Genomic DNA, 20,351 nt, shown 5'->3' on the forward strand with positions numbered 1-20,351 from the left:
TTCTTCGTCCTCTCTTCTTTCATCCTTCCGTAACAATATTAAACGCCTTCTCACGTCTCTGGAAGCCCGGACTGGGGCCGTAGTGATCCTTTGGGACTAATAAATCTTATTTCTCTCTCTCTCTCATAAACCCACCGCGGTAGCTTAGTGGCTATGGCGTTGCGCTGCTTTGCGCGAGGTCGCGGGTTCGATCCTGGCTGCGGCGGCCGCATTTCGATGGGGTAGAAATGCAAAAACGCTTGTCTTTAGGCGCGCGTTACAGAACCCCAGGTGGTCAAAACTACTCCGGGCTCGTCCACTACGGCTTGCCTCATAGTTTTATCATGGCGTTCGCTCGTAAAACCCCAGAGTCCATTCAACTGCGTCTCTCTCACCTAACGATTATATGCACACATATACAGGAGTGCTGGGAGACGTGGATGATGACAACTTTGGTAGCGTCGTCTTGGGACACCATGCTCTGTCAAACACGCAGCGCTCGCATGCAATGAGAAGCTAATATAAAGTCGTATTGCTGTCGTAAATTTGTTTGCATAAGTGATTGACCGGAAGACCATAACTGGTTCTTTTCTTTTCTTCGTTTTTTTTTTTTTTTTTTTTTTTTTGAGAGGCAACCTAGTCGTGCGGTACAATGAATGTTTCTAAAGAATTGTGGTAACGCAACATCTCGTCGTATAAACTTGCCGACAGTGATATAATCATCACGAAAATATTTCGTGTCTTCTCCCTCTCGAAAAGGAGAAGCCGAAGCGCACAAGAACGCGTCGTCGTAGAACGCGTCCCAGGATCTCACAGTAGTTGCCGCCCTTTTCTACGCATGCTTTCTCCGATTACCGAACAACTACTATATACAGGGACGTATAGAACCAAGACTAGATGCTGCTTATCTCAGCTGTTCCCACAGCCGTTGGTCTTTGCACTATGTTATTCAAAAATAAAGTGCGCGAGCCACCTGCAGACCGAGGACCTGACGCTTGGCCCGTACCGCTCTCCTGGGTGTAAACTTCCTCAATGTAGCTTCGCTGCTCTAGTTCTTGTCTACTCCTCCAAAGCACTCTGCAGTCAAGTTTGCAAGGAGGCATGTAAGCTCCTTATGCGGCAACACGGCTTTCCCCAGTTTTAGACTCCTGAATTATATGCAAACACTCAGCCTTCATTGCTTTCGAAAATGTCACGCGGTATAACCGTGACGCTTCTTTTATTGTGAGAGCAAGCTGTAAGTGATGTTTTCATCGGCTCGTGAAGACAGAGAGAGAGAGAGAGAGAGATGCTCTCTAATGGATCCTGGAAAGGTTTACCTAGCGGTATACCCAGCATGCTACTGCAGGTGAACAGAATGAAACATGAAATGACGCGCGGAATTCTCAACAAAGATACACAACAGACACAAAACACAACACTTAACACTCGGCTAAAGTGACCCATTGAGGCCTCTAAGGAAACACAAAAGCATCTTGGTTGCGCTAAATGCACAGGTCGCGCTATTCCATTGCATGCCTTAGCTCAAGAGATGACAGACAGCATTTGTTGAGTGCGGTCATTAAGTCAGTTCCTTGTAGTGTAATTGGTCTATAAGCGCAGATTAAGTGGACTACGGCTTCCCGCGCTTTGCCCGCAGGGAACTGTGGCGATCCTATCCGTTTGATATTAAGTAGGAAATATTTTGTTTTTGCCACGTTTAGACGAATACGGTGTAAACCTGCCAGATCGTGCCTGTTAAGGTCACATAGCTTTCGAAACTCGCCCATCAAATCACAAGTGCAACTGGGCCCGTAATCTTTCCTGAAGCCTTTTGTGTGTCATATGTGCCTCCGAGAGATGTGATCGCGCAAAACTTTACTTTAAATAAAAAGTTATACATAGCGCTTGCACTGGTTCATGTGGTCTTTTCTAAAGCCTCTTGTGTGTCATATGCGCAATGAAAAAAACAACAACAAAAAATGGTTTGTCGCGGTGCAAGCAAAACGACGACTGATGAGCAAGAGTACGTGCGCGTGAACGCTTCCGTGTGCAACAGACCCCTGTACTTGCTGTCGCAAGTCTGGTTCCTTTCCTTTTCTCCTTTTTTTTTATTGCTCTCTCGCGTACTGCCTCGAAAGTTCGCGCATATAGCAAACGTCAGCGCGGCACGTCGAATGCACACGACGATCGAACAATGCCTTCCACTGTCAGGAGAACAAATTTTTAAGCAAGTAGAATGCGATGCAGCTCGGAAAGCTCGTGCACGCGCGACAATTACACCTATAGTCACCGTTCAATAACGAGAGACGAAGCATGCAAACTGAGTCGATTCCATGAATGCAGGTACAATTTGTATAGCTGAACCTGTCACCTCGAGACGCTAGCTGCGATGCGACGAAGTAGCCGTGCAAGGGAAATTGACTGCGCCGCTTTCATTACCCAGTGAGATAAAAGTTGCGGTTACTGTAGTAATCCTGCCACATCAGATTAATATATGCGACACTATTTGTTACGCACTAGGTCACCCTTTATGTAACCTATTGCATAACGAGTGTACTTGAAGTACTTTTTCACAGCATGATACTGCCAGCGTTGCTGGAAGGAAATTGTGGTATGAATGAAGAAAGAATAGGAAGGCTGTTCTATGAAGAAAGAATAGGAAGGCTGTTCTTTTAGGTATTCATGAGGCTTTTAATGCGCTCTTCTATTATCAGTTCATGATGTTGACTTTGCGCTATAGCAGCATGCTTGGCAGAACTGTAAGTGTTAAAAGAAACAGTCGAACACGCATACTTCAATGTATTATAGCAAATGCTGACAACGTAAACCACGGTAGAACTATCAGGACGGTAGTGCCCCAATTTCATTATTAAACCTCATCGTTGTCTTCTGAAAATCAATAATATTTAGTCGCGCCGACGAGCTTTGGGTTGCACTATATATGGTACATTCGCTTGGCGCTAGCATGTGAAACAGCCAGAAAATACTCGTACTGCGAGGCCACGTTTCAAACGTGGCACGCATCACACACGCAAGTTAAGATAGTATTTACGCACATTACGCTAAATGTGTAAACAAAATTGATGTGGCGTATCGCCTGTTTGTTTCACTGGTGTCTAGTGCGTAAACTAACGCAATGATGTGCTGCTGACCGAGCTTCTTTAAAGCGATATGAACGGTTCTAAATTCTCAGGGGGTTTTATTCAGCCTCAGTGAGTAGCACGTATATATATATATATATATATATATATATATATATATATATATATATATATATATATATATATATATATATATATACACGTGATGCCTGCGGCAGGAAGGATTTTCCACAACCGCCGCCAAGGTTTGTGAGAGGTGGCGCTGACTGTAACACTCCCAAGGTTATATAGTTGTAGTAAAACATAAATACCCAAGAAAGTGGATGGGGAAGCGGCGCCGCGGTAGCTCAATTGGTTAGAGCATCGCACGCGTAATGCAAAGACATGGGATCGTTCCACACCTGCGGCAAGCTTTTTTTTCATTCACTTTCATTCTCATTAACTTATCATTTCTTTAATTCAATTAGTAAGTACAAGTAATTTCGCCTATGTTGTCCTTGGCGCCTTTGTTTCGTGGCTTCTCATGATATGATTAATCAAAGAAAATCGAACCCCTCGGCCGGTTAACCACCTTTCCTCTCGTCATATATATATATATACCGTCATCTCATATACGGCACATAATTCATAAGGCCTTTCCCAGCCTAACAACCTAACTTTTATTCCCGCGTCAACAGCATTGTCTCTCGCCACTCATAAGTTTACGTTCGCCATGTGTGCATTCGCCAATCTGAGCAGACTATTTCGATATCGACGTCTTCGAGAGTAGGGAATAAGAGTATACATAGAACGCATTCTACGAGGGCCTCTCGACATGAGGCCGCTCTGTGAGACGCTATATACACAAGGAGCCCGAACAAGCGTGCGTGACATCCGCGAGATCTCCATCTTCTTTTACACTCCACGTAGGTCTCGTGGCGGCGTGCCGGTAGGTTGGCGATAGCGCACTCCCACGTTGGAGAGACCAGCAGGTGTTCGGTTCTCGTGCTCCCTGCCGGCGGCGCTCGCGTGCTCGCAGCTGACGACTGCGCGCGTTGCTTTCGCAGGCGGAGGGCGCGAACCTTCGTCGGCGGACCCGAGGCGGCAAGCGGGCCCTTGGAGGAGGAGAGCGGCAGCCCGCGGATCGCGCGGCGGGGACCTCTGCGGCCGGCGGCACACCGAGCAGCAGCGGCGGCGTGGCCGGCCCCCGGTAGCCGGGCGGCGGCCATGCCCGTGACGCCCTGCGGCGGCAGCAGCAGCGAGCGGTCCTGCTGCCGGCTGCTGCGGCAGCAGCGACGACGACGAGACGAGGCGGCACAGGGGCCCGTGCGGCGGCCATGAGCAACGGCAGCAGTACGGCTAACCTGAGCTGGCTTGACGGCGTGGCGGCGCTGAACGCGACGCTCGACGGCAATGACTCGGCGGCGGCAGACGACGAGGGCGGCGGGTGGCCTCTGGTGCCCGACGACCCGTGGGACGGGTCGCCCTACCCGAGCCGCTACTCCAAGCTGAGCTTTGTGGTGACCGCGTTCGTGGTCACCTGCATCATGATCCTCATCGTTGTGGGCAACATGCTGGTGTGCATCGCGATCGCCACCGAGAAGACGCTCAAGACGATCCAGAACTGGTTCATCGCCTCCCTGGCAGTGTCCGACTTCCTCATCGGGCTCATCATCATGCCCTTCTCGCTCGCCAAGGAGCTGATGGGCTACTGGATCTTCGGCACGCTCTGGTGCGACGTGCACGCCGCACTGGACGTGCTCATCTGCACCGCCTCCATCAACAACCTGTGCCTCATCAGCCTGGACCGATACTGGTCAGTCACGCACGCCGTCGAGTACCTCAAGAAGCGCACCGCCTCGCGAGCCATGGCCATGATATGTTTCGTGTGGCTCCTGTCGGCGCTCATCTCGCTGCCTCCGCTCGTCGGCTGGAAGAAGTCCCAGCAGGCCTCCGACTACCCCCAGTGTTCCGTGTCCGAGGACGTCGGTTATGTGTTGTACTCGGCCCTCGGGTCGTTCTATGTTCCCGCGGTCGTCATGGTGTTTGTGTACATCAGGATATTCCTGGCGGCCCGCTCGCGCGCGCGCCGGCACGTCAAGAAGCAGGCCCGGCACGTACCAGAGCTCACGAACGATCCGGTGCGCGACAAGTCGACGACGACCACGACGACGACGTGCACCAGCTTCAGCAACCCGAGCCCGCCGGACTCCTCGGCGGCGGCGCACAAGATGAACGGCGGCGGCGGTGGCGGTGGCGGTGGCGGCGGCGGGGCGCAGCGCAGGGGCATCCTGCCCAGCGCCGCGCCGCAGATCATCATCGAGACTCCCGAAGAACCGAGCTCGGCGCCGCCGTCGCCCCCGTTGCCGTCCCGCCGCCAGGAGGGCCTCGGCGGGCTCAGGGCCCCGGAGGTCGGCCTCCGCGCCGACGACTCCGAGGCGGCGCCGCTGCAGGGCTCGCACGACGCGCCGGGCTTGCTGAGCGCGCCGCAGACGCGGATCGCGCGCTCCCCTTACGGCTCCACGCTGTCGCTCAATGAGCGCGACGAGGACAGCGAGCTGTGCGAGTCTTCCAACGCGGCGGGAGGAGAATCCTCGGGCGGCAGCGGCGGCGGCACCACCGGCAAGCGGGGCGGCCGCCCCACACCGACCTCCAAGCGGCGGCCGGCGCCCCCGCAGGGACTGACGTACGCAGTGGCGCGCCACACCCCGTCAGACGCCGAGCGCCACAAGCGCAAGCTGGCCAAGGCCCGCGAGCGCCGCGCCACCATGATCCTGGGCCTGATCATGGCTGCTTTCATCCTGGCCTGGCTGCCCTTCTTCGTCCTCTACGTGCTGGGCGCGCTCTGCAAGCGCTGTGACATCAGCGGCACGGTGTTTGCGGTCGCCTTTTGGCTCGGCTACTGTAACTCGGCCGTCAACCCAATCATCTACACCATCTTCAACCGAGACTTCCGCAAGGCCTTCCGCAAAATCCTCTTCAAGTGATCCTGCGCCGCCGCTGCCGCCATCCGGCCCGGCGCTGCTGTCTTCCACGGCGCCGCCTGGCCCGCCACTGCCGCCGGCGCGGCGCAGCCTCGCCCGTCGAAGGATCCCCGCCGCCGCCGCTGAAAACCCCGCTCTGCCCGCCGCTCCTAATCCTCGTTGTTTACCATTGGGAGCCTCCACCACGAACCGAGAGAAGGCGCTCCGTGCGTGTGAAGCGCCCGCTCGCCAAACGGAGTCCGCCTTCCGCGCGCGCCCAGGGACCTGTCCACGCCGTCTGTGGCCTGTGCGTCTCGCGCATCGACAGTCCAGCCGCGACGCCACCACCGCGCGCACACGCACACGCGGCGTGAAACACCGAGTGCTGCTGTGCCGTGCTGTGCTCCGCGCTGCGCACACATGCCACGACCGCACAACTGTGTATACATGTTTGTTAACTGCCGTAGCACCGCGCTATCTTTGCCCTGCACTAACCCCACGCGACCCGCCCTACTTACACATGCTACGGCGACGACACCACCCCATTCTACTCGTCGTATCTACTTTGCTCGGACGGTGGCACTCGGGGCGGGTGCCGTTCCAAGATTCGATGAGGAACAATATCCGCCGCTAACTCTCGTTCCCGCAGTTCTTTTTTCTTCGTGGAAGTGTCGCGCATCGGCGCTTCGCAAAGGCCTAGCAACACGCACAATACACACGCAGACAAAAGAAACACAAATCGAGTTTCGCAGCTGTTGTTGTTCTGGATGAAATGTATCCCGGTTGTACATGAAATGTCTGTAGCTACGGGGCAGGCTGCCCGTTCGTCAAGTAGCAGGGCCAGGTTCGCTTGTTCATAGAGCGTACGCCAGCAGCCAGATGAAACGACGTTGTGTGGACATGCAAAGCCTGGCAGCAGAATTTGTTGACTCGAATCGTTCTTGCGCCACCGGTGTTTAGAGCGCACGACGGTGACCTTGCACAAATCGGCGCGCAACATGGTGGCGCGCTGTTGTCGAACCACGCACCTAACAATGCCGTACGCAACTTAACTGTCCTTTCTGTAGTTAGAGCACAAGTGACAAGGTGGCTTCTTTTCGTCTGGCTGCTGGAGTATATAGTGTCGTTTGGTGCCAGTGCTTTTAGGATCATGTTCGTTTCATTGGTTGACGCTTCGTGCTTTTTGAGATGTTGAAGTGGACCGTACACGAACAGAAACAACCGAAGGACGTTCTCGACACCAGATGCAAGGCAAGTTTACATACCATGCCTAAAAAATACCGGAATGCTTTATGGTGTGCGAACTCGGACAGAAACACACACACACGCCCAAACACACACATGCAAGCACAGCGCGCGCTCCTAACACACACACACGCACACAAAGACACACACACACACACACACACACACACACACACACACACACACACACACACACACACACACACACACACACACACACACACACACGCATATAATATATAACTTACTGAGCGGTCACTGTTTCCCCTGAGCTGATGCATATATTATATAGCAGCCGAGGTGTATATACTGCTACTTAATGCGATAAATGTCACGCTGTTCCGAACATTTATAAACGCGATCTTCTAAGAGAGAGCTTCCCGATGGCGAGAACATTGCACGCTTTTCTCTTCTTTTTTTTTCTTTTTATTTTTTTGCAACGGCGTCGTCTACGTTATTTTCTTTATCCCCTATGTGTGGGGTCACTCAAGCGTTCTACTCTCTATTAAGGCACACTAAATGCACAATAATAAACACCAAAGTTTCACCTTCACCATTTCCTCTCATTGAAGTCAGCAGACTACAACACATGCATCGTAGAGCTATCAAATAGAGAGCGAAAAAGATCCAACCAAGCAATGAGCGCCACCTTTTTGTCAGTTTTATCTTGACTCTATTACGTAAAATAGAATTCTTGTGTCTTATTTGCTACTGGTTTACCTGTAGAATTCTTTTTTTCGTACATTGCCCCCCCCCCTCCCTTTCTTTTCTTCGCATCGCTCGAAAAAGTACTAGTCATTAAAAAAGCACCCAAGGCGAGCACTTGTGTCGCGTCAGGATGATTCTTAGCAGCGCATTTCAAGAAAAAAAGAGCTGCTGTCGCTACACCGCAGTGTTTATTGTGCAGTGAAGTGTCACTAACAGAGAGATTAGGATGCCACAATCACCTTTCTGGCAATGAGGTTTGCTTGTTAAAAAAAGAGAAAGAAAATGATGACGGCAGCGATACACCATCCTTCCTGACGTATATAATCCAACACGAAAAACCAAAGATTATAGCGTACTTGTCAGCGTGAATGGGGACCTTGAACTGGGAACGTTCAGATCTGCGATTACCTTTCAAGAGCAGTTCTGTTTTAGCGAGACCCGTTTCATAATTTGCAAGTGCGCTTCTCTGCACTGCACATTTGCCCAACTGATGCAGGCACCGGTCATCGTTCAAATGAAGGTGTGCTAGATGCACATGCTGGGGCTTGTCTCTTGCGCACGTTTTCATCACCAAAGCTACGTCTACGCGTTTCTATGTCATAGCATAAAGAAACTGTGTTGGTACAAGCTGTTTGCAAAAATCAGCATGCCGCCATTAGTTTAGCAAAGTGCCTTGCTGAAAAGCTAGCTTTACAGTTAGGAAAAGTATTCAAATGGGATAGTGCTTTTCTTTCTTTTCTTTCAGCTGTTCATTCGCTGTATGCCAAATTGAACGTGAAGAATACAATAGAAACTTAATTTTATTGTCATTCCTCTGCAATACGATCACGTTCTTCAATTAAGCTTATCAAGAAAGTTCAAGCTGCCTCGATCACTTCAACAACCTAACCACGTGCCGAACTTACGCGGCATTTGCGACTATCACTCAACTTACATAGTTGTGAAGCAGAACACATGTACGTCCGATGGCGACGGGCGCAAACATTTATAGCTGTACTTTGATGAAGTGCGGTGGCCTGTGCCGTTCTCTTCAACATTATATCGCCAGCCACCTGAAAAAAAAAATAATGACTTTAAATACTTGTTATCAAATGCGACATTAGCTGCTAATGCTATTTTTTTTACAATATTGTTTGACTTTGACGACTACAGTCACGTCGAAAGCGGCAGTGAGATCAGAGCACACAACGGAACCTACGAAGCATTTAACACAACTACACGCGTTCCAATAGATGCGAAAACGAACAACGTAAAGCGCAGATAATTATGGGTCCGTTGAGCGAGTCTGTTTGGAAGTAGAATGTTGTTCGAAACCAGCAGAAGAATCTTCGCCGTTACGGCGCTGCTTGCTCCGAAGGTAGGACGTGTGTTTCCGTTGGCTTGAAGGTTGAAGGTTGGCTTGAAGGTTGGCTTGAAGGTTGGCTTGAAGGCTTGAAGAACTGCGACAGTTCTTTGTCTCGTCACAAAACAAACCGACCGTTCGCAACGACGACAGGTATTCGGTTTTATATAAAACAGAAATTGTTGATATTAAGAGAAGAATTCGGGACACAGTACAGCGGTACGGTCGACCCAGACTGGTGCCTCACGCAACTAATGTCTCAGTTATTCGAAAGTATGTTGTTTGTATTGCGTTTCTTTCTTTGTGGTGGCAACATACGCAGGCCGGGCGTTCACAACCTGCAATGCGCTAATGACTTGGGGTGTGCAAACTACTCTTTCAGGAGCACTTCTTAGTCTAAAGCTGTTAATGTCGCAGTCGAGGAATTCTCTGATGCTGTTTCGATTTGTGCAAGTTTTCCGTTCCTTCATTCCTGCGAATTTCTTTCTCTTTGTTCCTAGGTTCGGTATAGTAATCGTCATGAAGAAGAGGAAAAAATGGATACAAAAAAAAAAAACATTTATTTCAACTTCGTTGTCCACGCCAAGTTACGTTAACTTGTAAAGGCGCAATCTATAAACAGGCAGCCACGTTGATAGGACTGAAGTTGTCTAGCGTCACGTCATAAGAAGCTAAAGAAAGTATTAAGCAGAACGAATACCCCATGAGCCCCCTGTATAAGCTTTGTAAACGACTTGCGTGGCAGCAAGCTATAAGAAGATAATAAACAGCACGTATCCATATCGAGCAAATGACGTGTCTGCAAAGTAAAAAATAAAGCAAGTAAAAGCTCAAGAGGAGATGCTTGGATGCGCCGCTAATATTCCCTTTGGTTTTCTTTATTTTTGAGGGAAATCGTTAGCACGATATGACAACACGGGTACGCAATTAGCTGTAGTAAAACTAATTACCCGGGGCCGATAAGGCAGCGCGACTCGAGGGAGTGAAATGTCAAGCGAAACGCGTGGCTTACCTTGACAAACGACTTGAGTCATTAGCGCGGTAAGTTTCCAACCGCTCGCGGAGTTGCATCGCAAGTGTTGGAGCATCGCATCCACTGCATCATTTTCAGGCGCTACAAGATGTGCCGACGGGAAACGCGTTCCGCTGTGATCTTGGGGCGCACCTGCACAGTTTTCAAAATGTCATCGTGTGCTGTAAACAAGGGGTTACGAACACTTCTGTTTGGCGTGCAAACAGCTACGGCTCGTGCAAAACGTTCTGCTCCGTGCCTCATTGGCATGCGTGCAGCGATTTCATCAGCGTTGTATGAAATTTGTGATCCCTTGCAGCAAGCGAAACAAAAGGAATGCGCACTCTTGCAAGCAATCTTTGCGAGAAATTCCTGCATTGGTGATCAGCAAAAAAATTTATACTTTATGTTGGTTACGTACGCGTCCACGCTCTTGGCGTTCAGCTTCATTCTCCCCGGCACGACGCGTGATATTTTTGAAGGGGTTTTTAAAGAAGTCCTTAAATATGTTTAATACTACGAAAAGTCGTTCCTCCTCTCTCTGTTTCCTGTCTGGGACAATTTCTATTTTAATTTTATTTTTCCTTCTGCGCCAAATTGTCAATACACAAATTCTCCTTAATGTGTGCTCAACGTACACGGCCATAAGCTTCAGGTTTCTTTTTGTGCTTTATTTCTTTTTTTAAGAATAAAAAAACGAAAAAGAAACTTCATCATTCCTGTAGCTTCTGCATTCCGAAAAGTTTTGTAAATGGCCATAACGTATATTGGCACATCCGTACAATAGGCTCTATTGCACAGCATTAATACGGTGCTTTCCTGCAAACTTCCAAGTCGTTTGCACGAAATAGCTCGTGGAACGAGCATTACTTCCCAACGGCGCTTAATGTGGCGTATTACCATCTTTCGTCTCCAGGTTTCCCAGTGCCTGATACATGAACTAATACTGCTAACAATGAAGTTCGCGCGGGTCGTGTCGACCGAGTCAAAAACAAAAATCAAAATTGACAGCGAACGCAATTTATACTCGCAGGACCCGGGCAAACAACCGCCGACCCCGATTTCGCGCAGACACTTCGCTCATTTACTATATCTCGAAAAGCCGTATCACCGAAAACACATCCCCAAATCAAACTCGCTGCACAGTCAGCAGAGTGCCCGCGCATCGCTCACCGCACCTTACCGTTTCAAGTCCCGTCAAAGTCCGGCCCCACTGTTACTTCATAGCTCAGTGGTGAATAAAAGTTGAGGGGGGGGGGGGGGGGGGGGAGAACGGCCGTTTCGTACAGGGGCCTTATAACATAAAACTATTCCAATATGTTTTTGTTCCAATCTCCTGACGTCAAATTTGCGTAACCGCCGACGCAAGCATCGGGCGGTCACCCGCAGGGTTGTCTGAACAGACCAATCAAACGCTCTACTCGTTCATAGGAGGTCACTTTTGTTTGCTTGAAGAACGAATAACATTGCCTACACTGAGCGGTTTGTCTTATCTAATTGGCTGACAAGAGGCGAGAAACACGCTCAAGTGGAGAGGGACTCGATGAGGCCGAGCCAGTGCACTAAAAATCGATAACCGGATGAAGAGGGTGGTGCCAGCGTCTGCGATTGGTCCGCTTTCCCTTGCTTAGCTTGCGGTGGCTGGTCGACAATCGCGGCGGCATGCAACGGAAGCTTAAGATTGACACTACAACGCATCCTCAGCAAAGAAGAGTTGGCAGAACGCGGTCGTAAACGTGCCGAAAGTGCTCGAAAACGTTACACGGCCAAGCAAAAAGCTTTATTATACGCAAATAAACCCATGCTCTCCTGCAGGTGCGAGTAGCCAGTGCTTGAGCGATCGGCGACAGCCAACTTTCATCCCTTTCGGAACTGGGCTGCCTGCGGCTATTCAGAAGAAAATTAAGTTTTGTTCGGCATATTAATGCATCTTTAAAGCGTTCACGTCACTCTGACGCGGTGCGTTCTTGCGGTTTTGTGACGTCGCGTGACAGGCAGGTGAAGTGGGTGCAGCCCGAAAACTTTTGACCAATAGCCGAGGGCTAATGACGAAAGGCGTCGAATCAGAAATAGTTACTTTTCTTTTGTTCGGTCAAATCATGCATAATCAGTGTGTGCACGTCATATCAGATTGGGAGCTATCGCGGTTTTCGTGACGTCGCGTGACAGGCAGGTGAAGTGGGAATGATCCAAAAAAGTTTTAGACCAATCAGGGAGGGCTGAATGCAGAAATGGAATAGAAAAGTTTGGAATAGTTTTACTTTATAGCGCCCCAGTACTAATAAACAAGACGGAAGCATTTAGTAAAAGCATTAACACCCTATCGCAAGCTAAACTTCGCTTCATTTAACACTGCAGCAGCGCGTCATCGAACATCAAATTTCTTTCATTTTTTCTTGTTTTATTTGTTTCGTACTGTTTTGTTACTTCAAGGCTTGTTGGTCTCGGTTTCAATTCGCATGTACGCATTCAGTGGGCGTGTATTTTTTTTTTTTTTTTTGGGGGGGGGGGGGGGGGGGGGTATCCTCTGAGCCGCCCTTTTTTTCCTAGCCTATCGCTCTCTCACATTCCTACGCCTTACGTGCTCCAGGCCCGATAGCACTAAAGACTACAGCACCTTGCACGCCTCCGAGTTTCGACGCTACAGGAGCACGGTATACGCACCAGGCACACAAATACACACACGCTCGCACAGATGAACGCACGCCCTTTCGGACAATATCTGCACATTCATTTGCCACGAACATTCCTTTTTTTTCACTTTACACTCAATAACCCGCATAAAGGCCTCTAGTTTGTTTCGTCACCTCTCTCCCTTACTGCAACCCTGGTGCAATCTGGAGTCCAGACAGAACAATAATAAAAACGCACTAGCAAGCACATTTTAATCAAATTCTGAAACGTCAATCCTTACACCTGACCTAAACCGAGTTCAATGTGTTATTTGGTGGCCAATTTAGCAGAGAACTGAGGTCGTTGCTGCTGACGAGTAAGACCTCGCGTGGATATGTTTTGAACAAAAAGTCACGAAAACCCACATTATCTAGGGTCATTATCTGGACTAGGTGTCTAAGCGTCTTAAATTCCTCATTTATTTTGATGGTAAGAACGCCGAGATATCGTGCTACTTTCGCCGCCATTAGGATTGCGCATAATTTTGCACGAGCATGCGCAGAACATCGTTCATCGACTAAAGATTCGAAAGCATAAACCTTGGGTTACTTGTGCTTTTGCTTAAAGATATGCAAAGCATACAACGCATTAAAAAATAAAGGTATCGTGACAGTGAAATTAGATGTTTTATTTGCCTAAATAACAAAAAGCTGCAATTTTCTGTCACTGTTTTATTTATTTTTGTTTCGAAAGAGCACTCAGGAAAAAAAAAGAGCTGCGATGTGAATTGGCGCACACGCTCGCGTATTCAGTTGATATCGTCAAAATTTCAAAATTTTTGCACGTATGCGCCCAGCTAGAAGGATCACCCAATGTGTCCTCGAGTACTTTGTGGAAGTCGAGAATTTTCCAACCTTAAGAAAAGAAGAGAAAGTTTGCAAACGCGAAAGACGTGATTGGATTGTTCAGCTGATTTCAAGTTCTCAGAAGCATCACACACTCAGAGGCCATATATTTCGGCGTCTTAATTAAGCTGTTTTTCTACACTTGTTTTTTTGCTTACTGAGCCACGGCAATCACTTGCTTTCTGACTCTGCAGAAGGCCCCAGCGGGCTGCGACGTCGAACGGGGTCGTCGAGAACCTTATTATCAGTGGGATTTGCAACGGAGTACCAAGGCTTATTCTTCTTCTGGTCATTACCTCTGCTCAAGAAAAAAAATAGCAATCTGTGAGCGTTCGTTTGCTCGGGTATTGGATAATCAAGTATGGACCTCCGTATCACGCACCCTTAATCCACAGGCCCGCGTCTGGCAATTGGAAAATGTTAAGGTAAAACATACAACAGCGCCGTCTGCAAAATCTCACAAGCACACCCATAAATGAAAGCGCTACCGGTCTGGCATCGTGTATTTTTTTTTTTTCATAACTTCAACTTTTTGCTCACAACAGTGCGTTCTTCCCGCATAGCTTGCCTCCTTGCGGTCACTCCGCTTCGCAATTTTCTAAGCTCTTTCCCTCAAAGGAGAGAGAGAGAGAGAGAAATAAACACTCAACCAACGCTCACACTCACCAAGACGATGACGCCGACGACACTCGTGACAACAGCTAGCAAACACACATTGTCTCTCAATGGTGCTGCAAAAACCGCGACAGGTCTTTCCTCGACTGAACGAGGCCCCCTCTGGACTGACACGCTTCAGCGCTGGACGACGAGAAGAAAGTGTGAAAAAAAAAATGTTGAAAAAAAAAAATGCAACAACATTGCGATGCGTATAGCCGGGAGAATAGAAGCGCGGCGTAAGTGTGTGAACACATTTCTCTATGTCTCGCGTCTCTGTGTTGTCTCCTTCGACTCGTTGTTGTTGTTGTTGTTGACCGAGAATGCAAGGTTGCGTGATGTGTGTGCGTGTTTTTCATTGTTGTTGTTGTAAGTGTCGGTGTTTGACTCGCCGCTCTCGCGTGTGCAGTGACCGAGGGATGGATTTATCTCGCGCTCTGCCATGCACATTATAAGGTTGGCAAGGCGAGAGAGAGATGCTGGGAGTACACTGCAGCTTCCCAAAGATTTCGTGTAATTAGATAGTATTCGTAGCGTTGTAGCTTCGGTCGTTGCACGATCACAAAATTTCGCGAGCCGTGCATTCTCTTGTTTTATTTCTTCTTTTCACTAATACCGTTTTCGTTCACGCCATCTGCACGGGTCCCTCGCTCCACGTTAACGGTGTCGGAACGGGTGATCACCTTCGGAAGCCTAATCGTAATCAGCCTAATCGTTTGACCGCTCAGTCAACCCGAAACCTGCCTTGCGTCCCTTCATGGAGCTGTTCTTGTTCTTTCTGTCGCTTTTTAAAGCTGTTTTATATTCAGTCAGCCAGCAATAAGCGCTTTTGATATTTTTCAAAACCTATTCATGACTGCGAGAATTGATCCCAGCGCCTAATAATCATAATGCGACAATGGGGTTACGCCATCTATTCGTTCACAAGTGAGACGGTCCAAATTAGAAAATTATTTTCGAGATCCCACTTAAGGGACTTGTGAAGTAAGCTTTCAAGAAATCTTAGTGGACACGAAACTCCCTACGTTTGCCGTGAAGTGCAGTTCGGAACAATAATTCGTGTCTTGTTGCTGTTGTGTTCTATTAAATAGGGTTAATTCAAGCGCGCTAAGTACCAGTATGATATTTTAGTCCCGCTACAAGAGAGCTTGGCTCTTTTTTTGTTTTTGTTTTTATTAATGAACGGGTGGCGAACGGCGCAGTACCATATTGGCCCACCACCCTCTCCCTTTCCCCCCTTTCTTCTTAAGCTCTAATAGACTGGCTGCAGTCGTGCTGACAGGCTTTGGAACACAACCGTTCTCCTCTGCGGCCCTGAACGCAAATTCACGCAGCCTTTTCTGCAATCCACAACCTATAGGAAGCTGGGTAGCTACGTCTATGCGCCAGCTTTAATCACGTTTCGGTCGCTGTCCCCTCTTGAGTAAAAGTATTGCGAGTTTCTCACGCAAGGCGTGTACATCCCTCCTCAAAATTCTACAGGTCACAGCTGCGTGAGGCCAGAACTCTTTTCTACGTGTCATGCGGCGAGAACTGCGGCTCTGGACGCTGCGTATACGGGAGATGGCATTATTCTACCAGGTTTCACATGGGTAGTGGCGCATCTGAGGTACACCCACGAGACGTCAGCATAGCTAGCTTCCGCGCCGCGCGTAATTTGCCCGGGTACGCTTTTTCAGAAAAGCCGCAACGTATAACTGAATCCCACGTTGAACATAACGGCGCACAGCTTCCTCCCAAATGTAATGTTCGTAAATTTTTAATTTTTTTTTGGCTCTATACGCACGGGCCACCGTTAATTTGCCCACTGCCTGCTCCGACTGCTGGGCTGAAACGCCTTCACCGAAATTGAGCGGTAGTTTGTTCGTAACGGCCTGTCACTGTAGCATTCGTGTAGTCAGTGTCCCGCTCGCGCCGGCAGCTGCATGGCGGTCTCTTGCCAGCTGTGTCCGCTGCTGTGGGTCGCCCGTGTAGTGCACGTTCTGTGATTGTACACACTCAGCACGCGAGAGTTTTACACAAACGCAGAGTGAGTCGCGCTCCCTTATCTCTCTGTTGTCGTGCTTGTTCCTGTGGTTGCGATCTTGTTGTACGCATATACACATATATGAATATATTATACGCGCATATATGTATATTATTACCAAAGAAAAAAAAGAAGAAAGAAACCGCGACATCTGTGCCGCCAGGGCCGGATCTGTGAGAGGACCTGTCAACGTGTGGCCCGTTTCATGCCCAGCCCTTGTCGAGTAATGCGTGTTCACATAGTACGTTACAAGTACACATGACCATACAGCATATATATATATATATATATATATATATATATATATATATATATATATATATATATATATACACACAAGATTCTAGATGTTTTGAACACCGCACGCGCGCTTTGGTCGAAAGTGCGAGTGTCGAACCGTGATGACGTATGTGCGCGTGTGACTGTGGCTGAGTGAACGTCTTGCTGTCTGTCGCGTGCGAGTTTCTCCGTGTGTGAGCCAGTACAAACGTGTTTCATGTTTGAAATCGGTTTAAACGATGGCAAACCATATGCATACGTGGTCTGTTGTTTTTTCTACGATGCAAAAGGGGGGAAAAAAGAAGGAAACAAAGCCGAACTAAGCAACAGCAGCAACAACACCTAATGTTTGTTCCACGATATTCAAAGCTTATTTCGTTGTCGCTGTCCCGCGTATCAACTCGGTCTTCTTTATAAACTTTCTTTTCGAGAACGAGAAAATAATAATAATAATAACCCCGCTTCTCACCTTCCCCTTTTCACGCCATCTCCAGCAGTTGCTTATTTTTTACGTCGTTATAACTTAAGCAAGGCTGGACAGCAGACGCTCTACAGAACTGAATATCATGGTGCTTGTTGAACACAGCGTTTGTTACCTACATGCCTATAGCGTATATCATGCAGCTGTATTTGTGGCGCGTTGCGATACACTTACGAGCTATAGCGAAAGCAGAAGCAAGAAAAAAAACGAAAGAAAGAAAGAAACAAAAGGTAAAACGAGAAAGGCTGATGTGGTCCGTAGCATCGCGCAGGTTCTCGGCCTTTTCGATAACATTGAAGTCATCGTGCGTCTATTGTCTACGAATATCTGGCATACTCGGTTTCACGATATCCTGTAACTTAAGTTCAAGCTACGAGGCGATCAAACTTCACACCTTGATTCTGCGCTCGAAACTGCTTTAAGCTAGAGAGACAACAGTTTGAGGCAGCCGGACACGCTGGACACGAACACAGGTCTTTACATGGTCGCGCTCCTGATTGTCCCAGGCCATTTTCGGCTCCAACTCCAGCGGCGCGTTATAGCAAAGTAGAGTACAGGCTTCAAAGATGAGGAATTCAAACCTTGACGGTTGCCTTGGCAACTGCCGAACGCTGCATGAGCAGACGTGTTAGCGCAGGCTGGGCTGAAAGTGAAAACGCGCACTTCTCGTGCTGCGAATACCGTGCCATCAGATACACTGTTTTCCGGGCCTTTCTTTCTATTTCACTTCGTCCCGTTCATACCATGCTCTGTCATAGCATAATAACATAACTCTGTCATCAAGTTTAAGGAAACCCGACACTATAATGTCTCTCACGAGTACGCACTATGTATACATGACAGCCGCAGTTACCCATACCGCACCGCGCAAGTGATCTTCAGAGAATTTATCGTGTTTAGACAAGAAAAACTTCGCATCGGCACGAGACCAAATCGCAACTATGAAACGAGAAAAACTTCGCTACGTATCGCGCGCGCATTGCGGCGAAGCGGACGTGTTGGCGCAGGCTACTTCCTAAAGCGCACGGCGTCTCCGACAAGCACCTGATGCTAGGGAAACGCAGGTACCAAATATATTCGCTGTACTTTCGTTTTACTTAAACATAAACAGAACAGACTGTTAAAACACACGCCGCATTACGCTCCTCCTGCGCGCACGCCCCGTATGTGCGCCGTACTGTTCAAAACATCGTGCCGCGGCAATTACCACACCTTTATGCAGTTGTACACGCTTTCAAGTGGCGCAGGGATCTTTGTATTTACGTTACATGTTGTGCAATGGTTTTGACTTCAGGCATGGCGCCGGAGGCTATCCGCAAAGCAGGAACGCGTTGTCTTTCATTTATTGGCTCAAAACACGCATTGGTGTTTCCAAAGCTGTCAATGAAAAAAGGACCTGGCGAACTAACCAGTTCTTATAAGCGTACTACGTAGTACGCGCAGTTTTCAGCACTTGTTACGAAACCACCGCGCACGTGATCAGACCTGTCACAGGGCAGCGTACTAAAGCCAGCTACAAAACCGTTATTTTTGTCGAAGCCCATATATTCGCTCGTGCCTCTCTGCAGCTTCGTAGCAGCAGTCGACGCACTACGGCAACACTGCAACGGGGCGTGGCGAGACCTTGTCGCTCGTGGAGTGGCTTTCAATCTTTCGACGAAGACTGTAACCCCCAGCTATTGCGCACATGTAGAGTTTGCTTTCTTCTTCTACTTTGCTCCTTAATGTTTTCCCTTTTCTTTAATTAAGACGTGCATTTTTGTTCCTATGTGAGGCGAGCAGTCGTAGACACCCGTTGCTACATTACATGCTTTTGAACAACTGTCTTGGTCGCTAACACCCAGAGAAAACACAGCCCAACCAAATCTCGCAATTTGCACGTCAGACTCGCAGCGTCCGGTTACGCGCTTTTAGTTAGCTGAGACGCGGTAAGCACGAAGAAGAAAGAAAACAGACGACACTAACGAACAAACTGGAATTACAGCCCAGTCTTTTTACACGAACTTTCGGGCAGCCTCTTTCGTATGGCAAAAAAAAAAAAAAAGAAGCCAATTTCATTGTTCTTGCTCTTCCGTGTTGCCCGAAACGTCTTTTTTTTTTCACAGGAACAAAACTCAAGGCTGTACTTTATTTTTCTCTTTTATATCACTGCTGTTATCCTCCTCTGCCTATTCCACACAAACGCGTGCTTTGCAAACAACCTTCCTGAGCACGCCGTAAGGAGGTCAAAACAAGAGAAGGGAACTTTTTTGCTAGCACATATATGAGAAAGTGAAACGTTAGAAGAAAAGGAAAACTGTTGAAGTTCACAGTCCTGATTGCGTGTTGCAGTCTGTCGTTTGTTTATCGCTGCGTGTGCATTGTTTGCTTATTATTGTCTTGCTCTTTTTTTTTATCCCTGTTATGCAACGTATTCCGCTGTGAATACCTTTGAGGTAAATAAAACAAAATTCAATGACATTTCTGTGACTTGATTCTCTCGAAAGCGCTCGTTGTTCGAGCGTGTCTTACGCATTTGGCGTGGCGCAGCGCTTCTTTCTGTGCACTCACGGGAGGCAAGCACTTCGAAGCCAATATAGGCAACAAGCAGAGTATACAGGTCTACTGGGAACCAGCGTTGGCCACGAGGCGCTACGGCAACTTGAGTGTGCAGCTGAAGTATGCAGACACCGTCCGATGAGGAGGCAACGAAAATGCTGCGACGTTTTGGTTGATAACAGACGCGCTGCTGTATCAACGTACGCTTTAGCTCTATGCCTCGAGCCAGGCTCTGGCCATACCCACGTGCGTTGGAGAAGCTCGTGCGCTCATAATTTCTAGCACGCAGGTTACAGCTCAGGCCAGAATCTGGACGCACGTATGCATCAAGATGAGCAGTGAAACTAATGACCTGGAATCGCAGCATGTGCTGCTGAAAGCTGTTTGCGCCGCTCACTCGGCTGTGTGTTGTGGCGCTGCTGCTGACACGCGAAGTTTCAGCGCTCACTACCCATATCGGAAAACCAATCAAGAAAAGTTCCTGCTTAATACTGTTTAAGCGCAGAGTTTACTAAAACCACACAAGGACACGAACGGGACAGGC

General features: G+C 48.5%; 2 protein-coding genes across 7 annotated transcripts in view; one reads left to right on the forward strand and one right to left on the reverse strand.

Annotated features, from left to right (window-relative positions):
* Positions 1-10,387, reverse strand: part of LOC129386278 (uncharacterized) — a 29,804-nt gene extending 19,417 nt beyond the window's left edge. Inside the window, exons 1-2 of the mRNA XM_055074064.1 lie at positions 10,312-10,387; positions 8,892-9,009 (exon numbers count right to left, since the gene is read on the reverse strand). Coding sequence (XP_054930039.1) covers positions 8,892-9,009; positions 10,312-10,387 — 194 coding nt within the window. The remainder of the gene's footprint in view (positions 1-8,891; positions 9,010-10,311) is intronic.
* Octalpha2R (alpha2-adrenergic-like octopamine receptor) overlaps positions 1-19,729 on the forward strand; it is a 743,760-nt gene extending 724,031 nt beyond the window's left edge. For all 6 annotated transcript variants that reach the window (XM_055074062.2, XM_050183531.3, XM_050183529.3 and 3 more), the window contains one exon: positions 4,109-19,729. In XM_055074062.2, the coding sequence (XP_054930037.1) occupies positions 4,379-6,028 (1,650 nt within the window). In that variant the 5' untranslated portion in view covers positions 4,109-4,378 and the 3' untranslated portion in view covers positions 6,029-19,729. The remainder of the gene's footprint in view (positions 1-4,108) is intronic.
* Positions 19,730-20,351: the final 622 nt, after the last annotated feature.

Source organism: Dermacentor andersoni, chromosome 4 (genome assembly GCF_023375885.2).
Source record: "Dermacentor andersoni chromosome 4, qqDerAnde1_hic_scaffold, whole genome shotgun sequence".
In the NCBI taxonomy this organism is placed as follows: Eukaryota; Metazoa; Arthropoda; class Arachnida; order Ixodida; family Ixodidae; genus Dermacentor; species Dermacentor andersoni.